At 35.9% G+C, this 15,269-nt stretch overlaps 8 protein-coding genes and 7 long non-coding RNA genes across 15 annotated transcripts; 8 read left to right on the top strand and 7 right to left on the bottom strand.

Annotated features, from left to right (window-relative positions):
* Positions 1-878: 878 nt before the first annotated feature.
* On the bottom strand, positions 879-1,369 carry SPOM_SPNCRNA.3789. Its single transcript, NR_193152.1, has one exon. It is a non-coding gene; the product is annotated as a non-coding RNA (long non-coding RNA).
* Positions 1,110-2,964, top strand: msm1 (methionine--tRNA (Met) ligase). The gene has a single exon (NM_001019838.3). The coding sequence runs from the start codon at positions 1,301-1,303 to the stop codon at positions 2,918-2,920; it is 1,620 nt and encodes a 539-aa protein (NP_594407.1). The 5' UTR covers positions 1,110-1,300; the 3' UTR covers positions 2,921-2,964.
* On the bottom strand, positions 2,941-4,448 carry cdc1 (DNA polymerase delta small subunit Cdc1; the record flags this gene model as incomplete). Its single annotated transcript, NM_001019837.2, has 2 exons — positions 2,941-3,258; positions 3,308-4,448. 2 exons carry the CDS (start codon positions 4,446-4,448, stop codon positions 3,011-3,013), a joined length of 1,389 nt encoding a protein of 462 aa, NP_594406.1. The 3' UTR covers positions 2,941-3,010.
* Positions 2,978-5,059, top strand: SPOM_SPNCRNA.3788. The gene has a single exon (NR_193151.1). It is a non-coding gene; the product is annotated as a non-coding RNA (long non-coding RNA).
* A 1,599-nt stretch (positions 5,060-6,658) lies between these two features.
* Positions 6,659-7,080, top strand: SPOM_SPAC27E2.14 (uncharacterized protein). The gene is made up of 2 exons (NM_001356146.2): positions 6,659-6,835; positions 6,887-7,080. Exons 1-2 carry the CDS (start codon positions 6,821-6,823, stop codon positions 6,974-6,976), a joined length of 105 nt encoding a protein of 34 aa, NP_001343079.1. The 5' UTR covers positions 6,659-6,820; the 3' UTR covers positions 6,977-7,080.
* A 1,100-nt stretch (positions 7,081-8,180) lies between these two features.
* Positions 8,181-8,585, bottom strand: SPOM_SPAC27E2.12 (uncharacterized protein; the record flags this gene model as incomplete). The annotated part of the gene is made up of 2 exons (NM_001356145.1): positions 8,181-8,393; positions 8,568-8,585. 2 exons carry the CDS (start codon positions 8,583-8,585, stop codon positions 8,181-8,183), a joined length of 231 nt encoding a protein of 76 aa, NP_001343018.1.
* On the top strand, positions 8,249-8,906 carry mug155 (the record flags this gene model as incomplete). Its single annotated transcript, NM_001019836.3, has 1 exon — positions 8,249-8,906. The coding sequence occupies one exon, from the start codon at positions 8,249-8,251 to the stop codon at positions 8,810-8,812; it is 564 nt and encodes a 187-aa protein (NP_594405.1). The 3' UTR covers positions 8,813-8,906.
* Positions 8,898-9,252, bottom strand: SPOM_SPNCRNA.3787. Its single transcript, NR_193150.1, has one exon. It is a non-coding gene; the product is annotated as a non-coding RNA (long non-coding RNA).
* Positions 9,253-9,572: 320 nt separating this feature from the next.
* Positions 9,573-9,925, top strand: SPOM_SPAC27E2.11C (Schizosaccharomyces specific protein; the record flags this gene model as incomplete). Its single annotated transcript, NM_001431001.1, has 1 exon — positions 9,573-9,925. The coding sequence occupies exon 1, from the start codon at positions 9,680-9,682 to the stop codon at positions 9,923-9,925; it is 246 nt and encodes an 81-aa protein (NP_001417932.1). The 5' UTR covers positions 9,573-9,679.
* On the top strand, positions 9,593-11,444 carry prl53. The gene has a single exon (NR_150906.1). It is a non-coding gene; the product is annotated as a non-coding RNA, poly(A)-bearing (long non-coding RNA).
* A 397-nt stretch (positions 11,445-11,841) lies between these two features.
* On the top strand, positions 11,842-13,781 carry SPOM_SPAC27E2.03C (Obg-like ATPase). The gene is made up of 2 exons (NM_001356143.2): positions 11,842-11,906; positions 12,350-13,781. The coding sequence occupies exon 2, from the start codon at positions 12,470-12,472 to the stop codon at positions 13,646-13,648; it is 1,179 nt and encodes a 392-aa protein (NP_001342852.1). The 5' UTR covers positions 11,842-11,906; positions 12,350-12,469; the 3' UTR covers positions 13,649-13,781.
* Positions 12,219-13,246, bottom strand: SPOM_SPNCRNA.3786. The gene has a single exon (NR_193149.1). It is a non-coding gene; the product is annotated as a non-coding RNA (long non-coding RNA).
* On the bottom strand, positions 13,354-13,628 carry SPOM_SPNCRNA.3785. The gene has a single exon (NR_193148.1). It is a non-coding gene; the product is annotated as a non-coding RNA (long non-coding RNA).
* yih1 lies at positions 13,706-15,220 on the bottom strand. The gene is made up of 3 exons (NM_001019833.3): positions 14,437-15,220; positions 14,225-14,344; positions 13,706-14,157 (listed from the first exon to the last, which is right to left on the bottom strand). The coding sequence occupies exons 1-3, from the start codon at positions 14,989-14,991 to the stop codon at positions 13,990-13,992; spliced, it is 843 nt and encodes a 280-aa protein (NP_594402.1). The 5' UTR covers positions 14,992-15,220; the 3' UTR covers positions 13,706-13,989.
* Positions 13,866-14,945, top strand: SPOM_SPNCRNA.955. Its single transcript, NR_151347.1, has one exon. It is a non-coding gene; the product is annotated as a non-coding RNA (long non-coding RNA).
* Positions 15,221-15,269: the final 49 nt, after the last annotated feature.

Genomic DNA, 15,269 nt, shown 5'->3' with positions numbered 1-15,269 from the left:
CGAATTGGTTTTAAATGCTTTTATTTGTTGATTTATCCCTACTCAAAGCATCTATGGATTATCTGTTTTCTATAGTTCCTACAAATTCTATAATATTGTGCATTACATACAGTATTTTTTTTTTTATTTTTTAGATTCCAGCTATGTCCTACCCTATGACCGTGTGTGTAATTCTGAGGTTATCGTAGTCATTTAAGAACTCAGTTTATGTGTGTATGACTCAAATTCAGTTACTCTAAAAATGCAACTATGTAATGATTCCAACTAAATTTCTTATAACTTGTCAATTGCCTGCTATTGTAAGGATCGATTTATTCACTCAGTGATTCAGCTCAAAATCATTTTCAATAGGTATTTGAAAAAATTGAAGCAATAGTTAAACTTTATTAAATATTTAAAAAATATGTAAATAAAATAAAATTAGCCAGCATATGCTAGAATATCTTGTTTAAAAAAAATTTAATTAAAAAATTATTACAACAAATTTAAAAAAAAAAAAATATTGGAAAAAATTGAAACAGTAAATGGCACAAATTACTTTATTGCTAAACAAAGAAATATCCCGTGCAGCATCATTTTAAGGAATACATCATTATCTCTTTAAAAAAGCACTATTTCGAATCTTAAACACTTATCCTTCTTTATACCGTATATCGTAAAACAATTTCAAAGAAATTCAGCATTGATTCTTTATTCTATTTAATCATTGACATGAGTTTGATTTCGCATTGCTGGAAGATAAATACTTGAAGGTAATACAAAATTCGACTCGATCAATTCCTGAATGCAATCTTATTTTCTCACCTAATTTTTGTATACACTAGTTTCAATCTTTTTACTGTTTTTAGGCCTTTGTGAAGTGCTGCTAGAGCTCTTTTTGAAGAAACTATTATACAGTCAAAAAATACTAGCATTTGAATTAATTTGGGTCTATGCGTATACTAAATATCAGCTCCTAGTGTATCACTTGTCTTATTCTACCATTCTATTTTTAACCAATAAACGACTTAAACTACTGATTAGGAATTTTTACTAAGATATTAAATTAATCATATTAATCATGAAGAAAGCAATTATCCAAAACCAAGCTTAGTTTTCGATATACATACACCACTAACGTACGTCAAGGCACCGTCTGTGTCACTGTATTCTCCACTTGCTGGTTTCCCTGCTGTATTCTCAATGAATTAAAGAATTATATTCGTTTTCGATTACTAACGTTTACTGACAGCAGTCCTAAAATATACAAATTATTACTAACGTTGATCGCTAAACATACATACACGTCTTCTGAAGCAAGATGCTGCGCAAAGGGATTTGTAGGCTAATTCATCAAGTTTCAGAATCTTCTAAAAAACCTTATTTCCTTACAACACCTATTTTCTATGTCAATGCTGCACCTCATCTCGGTCACTTGTACAGTCTTGTGTTGACGGATGCCATTGCCAGGTTTCAAAATCTTAAACCCGATGTTTCCGTCATTTCCAGTACTGGCACTGATGAGCATGGTCTAAAAGTACAGACTGTTGCCCAAACCGAAGGTGTATCTCCTTTACAGCTATGTGATCGAAACTCAAAACGCTTTGCTGATCTCGCTGTCGCAGCAAATACAAAATTTACGCATTTTATTCGTACTACCAACCCTAAACATCAAGCATCTGTACAGGAGTTTTGGAAAACAATCCAAAAAGCTGGAATGATTTCGTTTGAACGCCATGAAGGATGGTATTGTGTGAGTGACGAGACGTTTTATCCAGAATCAGCCATTCAAAAAGTTGTGGATCCTGCTACAAAGCAGGAGAAAAGAGTCTCAATGGAAACGGGAAAAGAGGTTCAATGGTCTAGTGAGATGAATTACCATTTTCTTCTCTCTAAATTTCAATCGCGGCTAATTGAGCATTACAATAAAAACCCTAACTTTGTTCAACCGTCCATTTTCCATACTCAGGTTCTAGAAGAGCTTAAAACAGGAATCAGCGATTTGAGCATTTCGCGACCTAAGCAAAGACTCTCTTGGGGAATTCCGGTTCCTGGTAATTCACAACAAACTATTTATGTATGGTTAGATGCTTTAATAAATTATATCAGTGTCATTGGGTATCCATGGTTGAACGAGAAATCAAGTCTTAGCGCTGGTTGGCCTGCAAATATGCATGTAATTGGAAAGGATATAATCAGGTTTCATTGCATCTACTGGCCCGCTTTTCTAATGGCTGCTGGGCTTCCATTACCAGAAAAAATCCTTGTACATTCGCATTGGACAATGAACAAAGTTAAAATGTCCAAATCTTTAGGCAATGTTGTTGATCCTTTTTGGTTAATTGAAAAATACGGAGTTGACACTATTCGATATTATTTATTAAAACGTGGGAGACTAACGTCCGACTCTAATTTTGATATTGAAGAGCTAGAAAAAGACGAAGAACACGACTTAAGAAGATCTTTAGGTGTGCTACTTTCTCGATTGCAATCGAAGAAACTGTTCATTTCCAATGAAATACAGAAGCAATGGCATAAAAAGGATGATTTTACAGAATACGAAGATATTGTACACGAACTTATAGAACTTCCTGTTGTTTGCGCGCAAAGCATAGATGGTGGGTGTGTTTACGAGGTTATTAATCTTGTTCAGTCTGTTTTAAGAAGAGTCACTAAGCTTTTTCAATTGAAAGAACCTTGGAAATTATCAGATGATTCTCAAGAAAAGATTGACACTTTAATGTTAGTAGCTCACAGCCTACGCATTAGCGGAATTCTCCTACAACCTATAATGCCAACCAAGTCGACTGAGTTATTAGACCAATTAGGAATTCCTAAAAACCAGCGCTCCCTACAGAATGCAACTAACGTTTTTGAACCTACGGAGTTCACGTTCCACAGTGGTAATAATTCTCATTTGTTTGACAAAAGAACTCAATGAGACGTGTAGATCAGATAATTATGATGACAACAGTAAGAAAAAACTTATTTATTTAATAAATACATGATTAAATATTCAAGATATTTTGCATTAAGAAGTAATTGGAGTCTCTGCTTTGACTGACATGGGGCGGAATTGAATAATTTCTACGTTGAGCGTATGCATATTTATGAGAACAAGTACACCAGTCTTACGAAATTCGGGAACGGAAACCAATTGTATTCTGTTTCCCTCATTAATGACTGTTTTGCAGCCAAATTTCGGTTGATTACCACAAAGATATAGATCAGGCATTTCCTCCATTACAAATGTATCTTTGTCGGTGAAAGGATAGCACCCTAAAATCATTAGCAAATATATCGTTTGAAAAATGTACAGATTACTTACATAAGGTATCAGGGCTGGTAGGTGTGATATGATTCCATAGTAAAGTGTTTTCCATGCATTGAAGTGAAGATTTTTTGGGATGATATTTTCGGAGATCATTAATGTTTTGGCCGCTAGTAGCCAACACAAAATGATTGCCAAGAGAAAGCCAAGTGGGATTCGTAACTGTTTGTAAAGAAGATCCCAACCAAACTTTTGATTTAGTAAGTAAAGCGGGATGCAAAGGCTGTTGAGGAAGGATAGTTGAACTGTAATCATAAGGACCAGGCATTAAAGTGACATCTATGCTGGAACACACTTGATCAAGAAAATTATCTAGTTGGAAGGTGGGATTTGGATTGTAAGCAGACGTGTCATAGCCATATCTTTTTACTTTTTTCTTGCCAATGGGCACGGACGCAGAAGCGGAGTCGGCAATTTCTATAGAAGGTGCTAAGCAATTTCCGAGAATAATTAGCCTTTTGATGGAGGAAGGGGAAAAGGAAGAGACATGTGGAAGTGTTCCTCTTAGGAAATCTACAAGCTGATGAACTTGAATGCCTTCTATGCCGTCATTTGAGAGACCTAAGCCACTGACTGCCGCAATGTACTCTGGTTGAGCTTGCGATTCATCTGTAGTCATTGGAATGGAATGAGAGAAGATGCCTGGAAAACAAACGTCAACGACAACGAAACGACCTTGTTCATCTTCATGGCCCAAAACTGCAAGAACAACTCCTGTAACAACGCCAGCGTCATACAAAAAGCTTCCGCTACAATCTATACGGCCATAGTCATCCTCAAGAGCATATTCTATATCACCTGAAGCAGCATCTTCTGGGCTAACATACGGAGATTCTTCAGTAGTGGTGACAATTGTATGAAGTTGTGTGACATCGTTCATAACGTTTGGCTTAAGAGCTGTAGTCATATAAGCGGTAGCGACAACCCAACAGTCTTCATCTGACTTAACATCTAAAACGCGTTCCAATCGCTGTTTATCCGGCCATTTTTTTGAAGCGGCTTCTGTGATTCTGGGTCGAAGAGCGGTAAGTCGGGCGAAATAGATGCTGGCGTACTGTTGACTATACGTTTGCTGACTTAAACTAAGCTCCAAGCGTTTAGTTTCTTCACAAGGAATTGAATGTCTGACTTCAACCATGATTATTTTGTAAATATATACAGTTAGGTAAGTTAAACACTTACCAAAGGAGTAGTCAGGATATTAAATCGAGATGCTCCACGAAAAATTTCACAACAATGGAGAGTGAAGAGTTGTCTACGATTCATGCAATTACTAAAACGAGCGAGTATTGCAAGTAAATGTGCGGAAAAAAATATATATATATATATATATATATTTATATGATTTCCCAAAAAACCTATGAACGGCCCCAAAACACCTGTTTAAAAAAAAGAGGAATAAATATAATAACGCTTTTGTTGTTTTTTCAATAAAATCAGTTCTTTAAATGTTATTGACTAATTTACACAAGCAGCATATGTAAAGAGTAAGGAACTTCAAAGGTGTGCTATGCAAGGTTAAGGGGAATCAATTTCATGGAATGGAACCAGGTTTAGAAGGTTCGAATAAGCAAAGGAGTTGGATGCAGCAGATCAACAAGTAAGAATACGTTGTATATGAGAAAGTCGTGGTTCCTAACATGACTAGCTGTTGTTACCTACAACAATAAAGTGTTTGAAGAACATCTTTTTTTAAATGTAAACAAAGAGGTAAACTTGACGAAAAGAGAAAGAAGCTCAATAAAGGTGAATGTTTACTAATTGAGGATGAACAAACATCATGTGGGTTTATTTCGTTTCATACAATTAACATTTTTCTCAACCTTGAACAATCATGATGAATCCATATATTTAGTCTATCGAGTTTTATCACACAAAAGTAAAAGAAGCAAATTCCCCAACGAAGTAAATGAACTACAAACCCTTTCCTATAGCATAAAAAGTGGGTTTTCGATTTATTTGATGATTGTAAATTAATAACATTATGTTAATTAATAGGAGGAAAGGTAGGCCAACATAGTGCCCTAGAAATGGTTAAGGTGATTTCTGTATCTTACTATATTACTTATTAAAGATGTATATCAAAACTACATTAATTTAAATTGAGGTTTTATTTTATTCCGTTGAAATCTGAATATTAAATAACGCAATGTTGATCGGTCACACTATTACCCCATATGGAAAAGTATTGTAGAAGGAAAAGCAAGAATAGCAAAACCAAATTCAAATGTTTAAAGTAAAATGAAAAACTTGCCGATTTTCTTCTTCTTCAAAGATATCAATACATCCTTTATAAAAAAGCCGCTTGTCACGAGAGGTCAATGAAGCGGTATTGCCTGTTGTCCGATATCAGAGAGCTAGCTATAAATAGACTGTGGACTGTTAACATTCAGTATCGGCTACAGCTGCGGGATATCGAACACAGGGATAATCGAGTATACTGAGATGAATCAATGTTGCACGATTTAAAAAGGTTTTAACGACTCATAAACTTGTGTACCAAAAAAAATAAGAATCTCTATGTTAGAGAATAATAATTACTTGCATAGCCAGCCAGTTGTGTTTTAGTTGTTAATATACTAAATAGAAATAACTTGGCAACTTGAATGAAATGGAAATAAAATCTTATTGTGTGTGATTAATGCAGTAAAACATAAAAAAAATGAGAAACTGTTTACGTATTAAAAGGTCATACGGTTTAAAAACGGTTGAAAGTTTGATAAATTGAAGATCGAAAATTACGATGAGATCTTTTGCTTAATGCACTTGTATAGTCAACATTTCACACAGTTACATTTTCACATTCGCCGGAATGTCGAATTGTTTAAAAAACTTTTACTTTATAGTGTCTTGCAAGAAGGACCTGCCTGCATACTGTAAAAATTTCACTTTCGCACTGCTAGAGTTTGGAACAAACGAGCCAATAACGGTTCTGCGGACAGTTGTCGGTTTCCGCTTCCCCTGAGGTTAAACTAAAGCAGTAGAGGGATTTTGTGGGATCGGAGTTTGAGAATCCATGTTTTATATAAAAATTTCAGAGTTTTGTTGCTTTTTGTTTGTGCTCATCTGCCCCGATTTTTTTCCAAACAGTAAGTAACAAATCGATGCTGCTAAAATATTGATACTCACTGGATACCTTGTAGGGAGCTTGAAGCAATAGTTGTGCAATGATTGTGAAAGTCAATTTGGCAGAATGATGGGGCCTCGTGGTTGCTTGGTTAACGAATTAATAGAAAGCAACAAATCATTCAGATAAACCGGAAGAGACATAGATGGATATGAATTGTTCTTGTTCCTATATGTGCGTGCGATACATTACCGAAATTCTCTTCACTTCCGTATTCTCTCACTGCATGTTTGCGGAAAGTCAACGGACCAAATAAAAAAGTACATCGAGCTCCTTGTTAAACATTGGGACAACCGTCTAGGCTCGATCACGGATGTTAAAGCAGTCCTCACGCTGAACTTGTTTGGATTGGTGTGTGAAATGCAAGAGACAGGAGAAAAGAAATGAGGTTACGGAGAGTAAGCAAGTCCCAGAATTCCCGAAAAGCAAATTCCAATCTAACGAGCTAGTTGTTTAAACAACCAAGTACAAGGGTCCTTGGGGTGACAAATTGTCCAAGACAACAGGGACACCAAAAGAGAAGGGAACAGCCGGACTGAAAATAAGTCAGAAAAGATAAAATGCCAGTGCTACTGAAATTGAAACATTCTGCGACATTCACGGTATGGTATGACAGAATTATTCCCAACATCCTTTTTGTAGAAGTATACTTTTCATTTCAACAATCTATTCTTTTTTAAGTTGCATTTTTGGAAGCTTATTTTACCTTAACTGGCATCTATTTAGAATACCTCGGCTATGAGATGTAGCGCAGTACCGTATTTGATCCTCGTTCTTTAGTTGTCTTTTTATTGAATTTGGTACTGTATTCGTTAGGATGCGCTGTGAGATATATTAGGTGGGAAGCGATGATTTCTGTATTCTCCTTAGAGGTTGTTTAATTGTGGATTGCATTTTTTTTTGCAATTGAAAGTGGAATTGGAATTTTGCGAGTGAGTGTAAAGAACTCCTTCTTTGCCTTTCTACATACTTTTTCCGTAAAAGTAAAAAAAAAGTAAAAGGAATGTTCTATCTAACAGCAAACATTCGCAGTCATTATTGCGTTGGGCTCAAACCAATTGATGATATTTTACGTGTATATGATGAGCATTTGCGTTGACTTGACTGGCCGTATAACGGTCTCGCTAGTAGCTATTTGCAAGTTCGGTATTATGTGTTAAAAAGAAAAGAAAGCAAGAAACTTTTGTATGTAATAATGTACCCTAAAAAAGTAGCCAGTTTTCAGCTGGGTCGATGAAACCGAGCTCGTTTACACACACACAAGTTTCGTCAAGCGAAAAAGAAAGAAGGAAAATAAAAATTTTCTTCCACTACACATGTATGTAGTAAGGCCCTTCCATTTTTTGATAAGCGCACAAGTTTGCATCATATGTCAGCATGAGAATTGATAGAATAGCAATAACTTTTGCATTACCATTCATTATGCTCATATCCAACCACTATAGTGAATGGAATCAGAACCATTCTGGTATTGTTTTGATTAAGTCATATTGTTTCCGTTGTCTTTTTCCACCTTGTGCTATGAAATCAAGTCAACAAAACAATAGTAGCAAATAGCGACATGTAACAAAATTGCAAATAGCGGGATGTAACGTAATTTCCTACATTTCTACATCTTTCCATTATTTCTGGGGGATTAAGCATTCAGGTCTAAAGTAGAAGAAACGTAACGACGATTCATTTCACAAATTCTGAACAGCCACCAGATGGTGGTATGTGCAGTTAACGTAGTCATTGTTATCATTATGCTTTCATATTTTCCACTCCATGGACATGTAGTATAGATTGGTCGCAAATAGTTTGTGTGGCCGATGCGGCCGACATCAGGATGCAGTAAAGACGACACAATACAGAAACAAAACAGACGACACAATACAGTGGATAACAAACAAGAAAAATTGCCCCTCTCCATTGAAATCTTTCTAAACAAACAAATAAACAAAATCTCTTTTGATACTATTAGAAGCAAACAAAATTGTCGACTAAAAGAAATTTATTGTCGACTAAAAATTCGTTGTCGATTAAAAAAAAAATTCATTAAATCCCTATCAAAAAAAATCATATCATATCATTTCATTTCATTTCATACAATCGTGGTGCTACTGCTCCTCCCCCCTTTCTCTCACTTACTAGTCCTTGTATACCCATCTGTTTTTACTACCGCATTCTACCACCAAAAGTGGGCCCTAAGACTAAACCCTTGTTTACCAACATACTTCTTCCATAGACAGAGACAGTGTGTGACATTGTTAATACGGAATGCTAATGAAAATATGCGGGCGAGGCGAGTTAATTCTGTTATGTTGACAAAACCAAAACAATTTCTTTTCCTTCTAGAATTCATTACTCTTTTCATCTTTACATATTGTTTATGATACTTTTTTTAAAAAAACGTAAACAAAAACATTCTTACTTATTACTTAGCCAATATTTTTCGCCCAAATGTTACAAGAAAGTTTAAACAATAACGTAAATCATATTTCATAATCCATTCATTTACTCGTAAACAATCATTAACTGAACTCTCACTATAGTAAACAAAAACTTTTTTTTTCTCTAACGTTCATTATTTGGCCTATCCAGCGTTGTATTAGAAGCTCGTTGATGGTTGTAACCATTTCTCCTCCTTGTTGCATACTCTCTCATATTGTACCCGTAGTCCATTCACTACTACCCTAACTACTTGCACCACAGTTACAGCGCGGTGCGACGGACTTCTCCCTGTGTTATTATTATGGTACTGTGTACATGGCACTTATCTCTCTCACCTCTCCTCGTCCAACATTGCCTCCTCCTCTCACTCTTTCCCCCCCCCCCCCCCCCTGGTACCTGTCCTCTTAATTAAAGCAGTCCCTGGAGTACGCTATTTAACTCAGTGAAAATAATCTGGTGCTAGCCTTCTAGACCCGGATGGACTCTCCCATAGTATTAGCTTGGACGAATTAAATATACTTTATTTAATCGATTTACTAGTTTGTTTGGGGGAGTGGCTTATCACGACACCGTTTCGGAATGGGGCTGGCTATCTAACATGGCTGGCTAAATGGCCGTATCTTCACGTCATGTTTGCACCCCAGGGTTAGGGTTGTCCCTCCCAAGTTCTATATAAGGCTGACCATCTCCTAGACTCTTGATAACAGCACCTTTACTCAACGGTCGTATATTACTACCTCTAAAGTCACTAAGCATTCTTAATAAGCTCCAACCGTTTAATCTTTAATTTATTACCAACTCTAATCAAAATGTACTCTCGTGTTCTTTCCGTCGCTGCTATTGTCACCATGGCCTTGGCCGTCCAAGCCGCCAACTCTACCGCCCCTTACGGTAACACCACCAACTCCACTGGTACCACCAACGGTACTAACGGCACCAACACCACCACCAGCTCTACTGCCACTCAATCTAGCGCTGCCTCTATCACCAACTTCAGCTCTGGTGCCTTTGTCATTGCCATGATTGCTGTCGCTTGCTCTGTCATGTCTCTCTAAATTGCCTAACCCTTTTCAAAACTAGGCGTTTTTCCTACTTGCCGGCGTTGAGCAAGTAATCTTGTTTCCAGGTGCCCCTAGCACCTGCCCTTTACCAAAGAGACGCTGTGGCTAGTTTGCCTTTCTCGCAACAACACGACGGCGTTCTTTCCTTTCATTTCTAGGGAGGTTTCTATAATAATATACCTTCACGCAATTTTTTTAGATGGGTCTTAAATTATATTTTTTTCCTCTGACAAAGAATTGTTATTTTTTTCCATTCAACTATATTATTCTGTGTGGTGTCGAGAGCACGCCGGTTTGGTAATTAACAACATAGCGAGATAGGGATAAATGGTGTACATATTGATTCTAGGTATTCTTACATACGTTCTTTTTTTTCGAAACTTATAATTTTCTTGTGATTAGTTATGGCGAGAGTCTAAGTGATTTGCGGGTGATTGTTTTTGTTTTGCGCATTTTTATTATTTTTTATTTTTGTTTTTCCCCTTTCTCCTCTTTCAAATTATTTTTCGTTTGTATCTGTGTTTGTGTGCGTGTTTAGAAAGTGTTTTTAATTGTTTCGTGTTTTTGATATAGTCGAGTAGCTTTTTCTGTTTTTTATTGAACATTATCTTTTTTTATCGAAAGTAGTGGAAATGATGGAAAGAGGATTTGATGAATATTCGAAATCGGAACGGTTAACATCACGTTCTAAACACAATAGACGACCGCATGGACACTGGAGAAGTTGGAGCGAAGAGCAAGAGTAGGAGAAAGAAAGTGTCGTAAAGGTCTTTGGAGGAGTCGTTGGAGGTATGGTGTTGTTCGAAATCTCGTTTGAGTTTTTATTTTGAGATTACTCTACTTTTATATTTTTTGGAAATGACTGTTGATCAGTTAATTTTTTTTGGAGATTAGCTGAGCGATATGTTTTTTTCCAACTAATCTCGACTGTACAGAGGTGTGCGCAAATCCCCTGTTTAGCATGGAAGAAACTTTTTTTTGGGGTTTTCGTGTGACAGTGATTTGTGTATGTCCTCCACTCTCTTTCTCAGTGACAAAACAGCCCTTGAATCGCATTAATATAGCGTTCTATGATTTTGACTTCTTTGCTGCTGATTTTGATATTTGACAATTTCTATTTTTTCTAATCCTATAATGATCAGAAAAAATAAAAATCTTTGAAATGTTCTTCTCTTTTATTTTTTCTTCCTCTCCTGCTGCATTTTTTATTCGTAATGCAATTTTAAAGGTTGAAAGCTTTTAAAGGATATTTTCCAATTACACCCTTGAATGTATTGGACCTTGACATTTCTAGATGAATTTTTCTGGATATCCCTCCTCGAAAACCATCCCCTCAAGGTTTCGATGCATTTGTTTTTAGAGAATATCTGATGTTTGCTTATTAATTTTCATTCGCACTTATTGCAATTGTATAAAGTTTTTCGATGTAAAATGATTTTGTTTGTAAATATGCCTAAGAAGTAGATTTTTTTGATTATTCTTAAACAATAACAATTCTTTTATTGTTCGTTAACGAATTGTGTGTTTTAAATGATTTTGTAAGTTTACAATAATTTGTATGTTATTTGGTACAGACAGCTATTTTAGTACTTTGATTATACAAGTCCTTCAATAGTTGTAGGTATATGAAGCGACTTAGCAGCTAGAATTCCGGTACATACGGATTATTTTACATATTTTGTTTCGACAATGATATTGAACTGAAGGATATTATTATAGTACAGCAAATTAAGTATTTTCTTCGTTTCTTCTGCTAAAAGCGTTAAAATTTTTTTTTCATGCGTGACTGTTCTTGAATATCCAGGTTTACGGTCTATGACATGTCAGGGTTCAGTACACGATTTAGCGAAATAAACTGCACTCAAAAGTTGTGTAGCAAACAATGATGCTAAATATTTAAGTTCGTGACCAGAGCCAAGCACTTGTTGCGTATAGCGAAAAGTCCAAATTTGTAAAATAACTTACAAAAGGAAAGGTAAGCAAGAATAGAAAAATGGAAGTCAACGTGTTATGGGTGCAAAAGAATTTAATAATTACTGAGTCTATTTTTTCCCATGTTTGGTGATTGTTTGAGGTTTTTGAACTACGAATTCCAAGACTCGATCACAATGGTTAAATTTTAACTGCATTTGGGATTTTGTTTTATAAAAGTTATACAGCTTATTTAAAAAGACCTGATAAATATGTCTTTTGGGTATCGATTCTATGTTGCAAAAGTTTAAAATTTTATTACTCTTGTATTAGATTTCGCTTGTTCATATTTTTTGCTCTGTTGTTGAAAGCATCCTAAAGTGATATATATAATTTGGAAGTGTAGAAGAAGTCTGAGAGTGTATTGTTTTTGTTTACCTTACATGAATTCCTAAAAGATCCCTTAATGTTCCATCAAGTACCTGTTGCTAACCAGAACTGCTTTAGAGTAACTTCAACTTTTTTTTGTTTGTCTTGATTTAGCAATTTTGAATTTATTGATCTTGTTCAGATACTGCTAATTCACCTGTGGTTCCAATACTCTCTTGTTCATTTTAATTGTTAATCATGCCTCCCAAAAAACAGCAAGAAGTTGTCAAAGTCCAATGGGGTCGCCCTGGTAACAACTTAAAGACTGGTATCGTCGGTATGCCCAATGTTGGAAAGTCCACTTTCTTCCGTGCCATCACCAAGTCTGTTTTGGGTAACCCTGCTAACTATCCCTACGCTACTATTGATCCTGAAGAGGCAAAGGTCGCCGTTCCTGATGAACGTTTCGACTGGCTTTGTGAGGCTTACAAGCCTAAAAGTAGAGTTCCTGCTTTCCTTACCGTTTTCGATATTGCTGGTCTTACCAAAGGTGCTAGTACTGGTGTGGGTTTAGGAAACGCATTTTTGTCTCATGTTCGTGCTGTTGATGCCATTTATCAGGTTGTTCGTGCCTTTGATGATGCCGAAATTATTCATGTTGAAGGTGATGTCGATCCTATTCGTGACTTGTCCATTATTGTTGATGAGCTCTTGATCAAGGATGCCGAATTTGTAGAAAAGCATCTCGAAGGCCTTCGTAAAATTACTTCTCGTGGTGCCAATACCTTGGAAATGAAAGCCAAAAAAGAAGAGCAAGCTATAATTGAAAAAGTTTACCAGTACTTAACCGAGACCAAGCAACCTATCCGTAAGGGTGATTGGTCTAATCGTGAGGTTGAAATAATTAACAGCTTGTATTTGCTTACTGCTAAACCTGTTATTTACCTCGTCAACATGAGTGAGCGTGACTTTCTTCGTCAAAAGAACAAGTATCTTCCTAAGATCAAAAAATGGATTGATGAAAACAGTCCCGGTGATACTTTAATCCCTATGTCTGTTGCTTTTGAAGAACGGTTGACCAATTTTACTGAAGAGGAGGCTATTGAAGAGTGTAAAAAATTGAACACCAAAAGTATGCTCCCTAAAATCATTGTTACTGGCTACAATGCACTTAATCTTATTAACTATTTTACTTGTGGTGAAGACGAAGTTCGCTCTTGGACTATTCGTAAAGGTACTAAGGCTCCCCAGGCTGCTGGTGTAATTCACACTGATTTTGAAAAAGCATTCGTTGTCGGTGAAATTATGCATTATCAAGATTTGTTTGATTATAAGACTGAAAATGCATGCCGGGCTGCCGGTAAGTACCTTACCAAAGGAAAAGAATATGTTATGGAGAGTGGTGACATTGCTCATTGGAAGGCTGGCAAGCGATAGATTATGCTTACTATTGCTTTTTTTTTTTTTGAATTTAAAATATTTGAACAAGAGTATATTATAAAGTGCAAATTGTATTAAGTTAATTCAAAGTAAAAATACCCTTTAAAGATTAAACTTAGTGTATATCCAAAAAAATAAAAGAAAGCAGGAAATTTATTCTTGCAAAATTAAAAAGAAATAAATAGTACTATTATTAAAAGAACCCCGCCAATATGTTTGTGACTCTAAAGGTTCACTAATAATCCTAGTACTAGGTTCGAAACATATTTTTGGGAGCTAACACCTTATTTTTAAAATATACTTAACCCATGCTTTTTTAAATACTGTCATTATCATGTCTATTTTTTCTTCTTTTTGCCATGTTCTGTACCCTTTTTCTGACTAGGAGCAGCGTCGGTGAGTAATACTGCTTCACGAGCCGATGAGTTTATATGTTTGAATCTGTCTGGTCCGATGTGAACGCCCCCAAACCAACGTGAAACGCAAACAAAAACATTTTCGGCAGACTGAGAAATAGCAAGTTAGCAAGATTTAGGTTGATTTTATTGAATAACATTTTCAGATAGTACTTACCATCATAGTTAGCAAATGACTCATACGAGAACCAGCAGCTGATTCTCCGTCATCATCATTATCCTGAATAACGTTCCCGTTTGGGGAAATAATCCGATATGCTACCATATTATGATTCGCCTATGCGTTAGCTAGGATCTGAAAGACATGTAGTAATTTTCCTCGTGAGTAGGAGAAGTGTTTAGCACTGGATATCTGAAAAACAAACTTACCTTTGCAACTTTTTTATCCATATACAAATCTTCGAGAGCTTCGCGAACTTCTTCTGTAGAATAAACACGCGTTGCATGAGCCATAAAGGTGCTTTTTCGATCTGTGATCGGTTCTGACTCTTTCCAATCGAATTTTGGTTTCCATGGTTCGTCTTGAATTTCTGGAGTTTTAGCTACATAATGAGATTTATTGAGCATTACTGGTGTTTCTTTGTCTGATTCTTCTTGCAATTTGGATTCTCTCTCTGCGGCTGCTTGTTCGGCATCTATATCCACTAATTCTTTCAGCAAATCCATATATGAGAATATACATACATCGCCTGTTGCAACAGACAAGAGGACGTCCTCTGCCAGTGTTTTATCGATCCCGTAAGCATCTAAGACAGTAGGAGCCGAATTTGGGTAGTCGAGTGGGAATTGGATGTTAAGTCGTACAGATGAATCTGGGATACTCAGAGTATAAGTGAAGCTTTGTTCAGATATAGGTAGTAAACAAGAAGGATATATACTCTCTAGAGCTAAGAGCTCGTCTTGAAATTCTTCATTATTTTCCATAATATCGTATTTCTTATGAAGTAATATTAACTTGGTTTAGTTGGTGTATCGAATTTTCGAATTAGTAGAATATGTTAAAATGATTATAACTTCGAGCGATGTATTGTTATGATAATGAAAAGTGTGCCCAGACTTAAGACACAAGAAAAATCAGTATGTAAAAAGCAAAAAGAGTATATACAATTTCTTATGAACCAAAACCGATATTTTCTTGATTTGGTTACTACATGAGAATTTTGTAAATTTGGAACGTAACGATAAAACATTAGCGAACGTTG

The sequence above is a fragment of the Schizosaccharomyces pombe genome, assembly GCF_000002945.2.
Source record: "Schizosaccharomyces pombe strain 972h- genome assembly, chromosome: I".
Classification (NCBI taxonomy): domain Eukaryota; kingdom Fungi; phylum Ascomycota; class Schizosaccharomycetes; order Schizosaccharomycetales; family Schizosaccharomycetaceae; genus Schizosaccharomyces; species Schizosaccharomyces pombe.
Note: the sequence above shows the minus strand (reverse complement) of the source record. Positions and strands in the feature narration are given on the sequence as shown.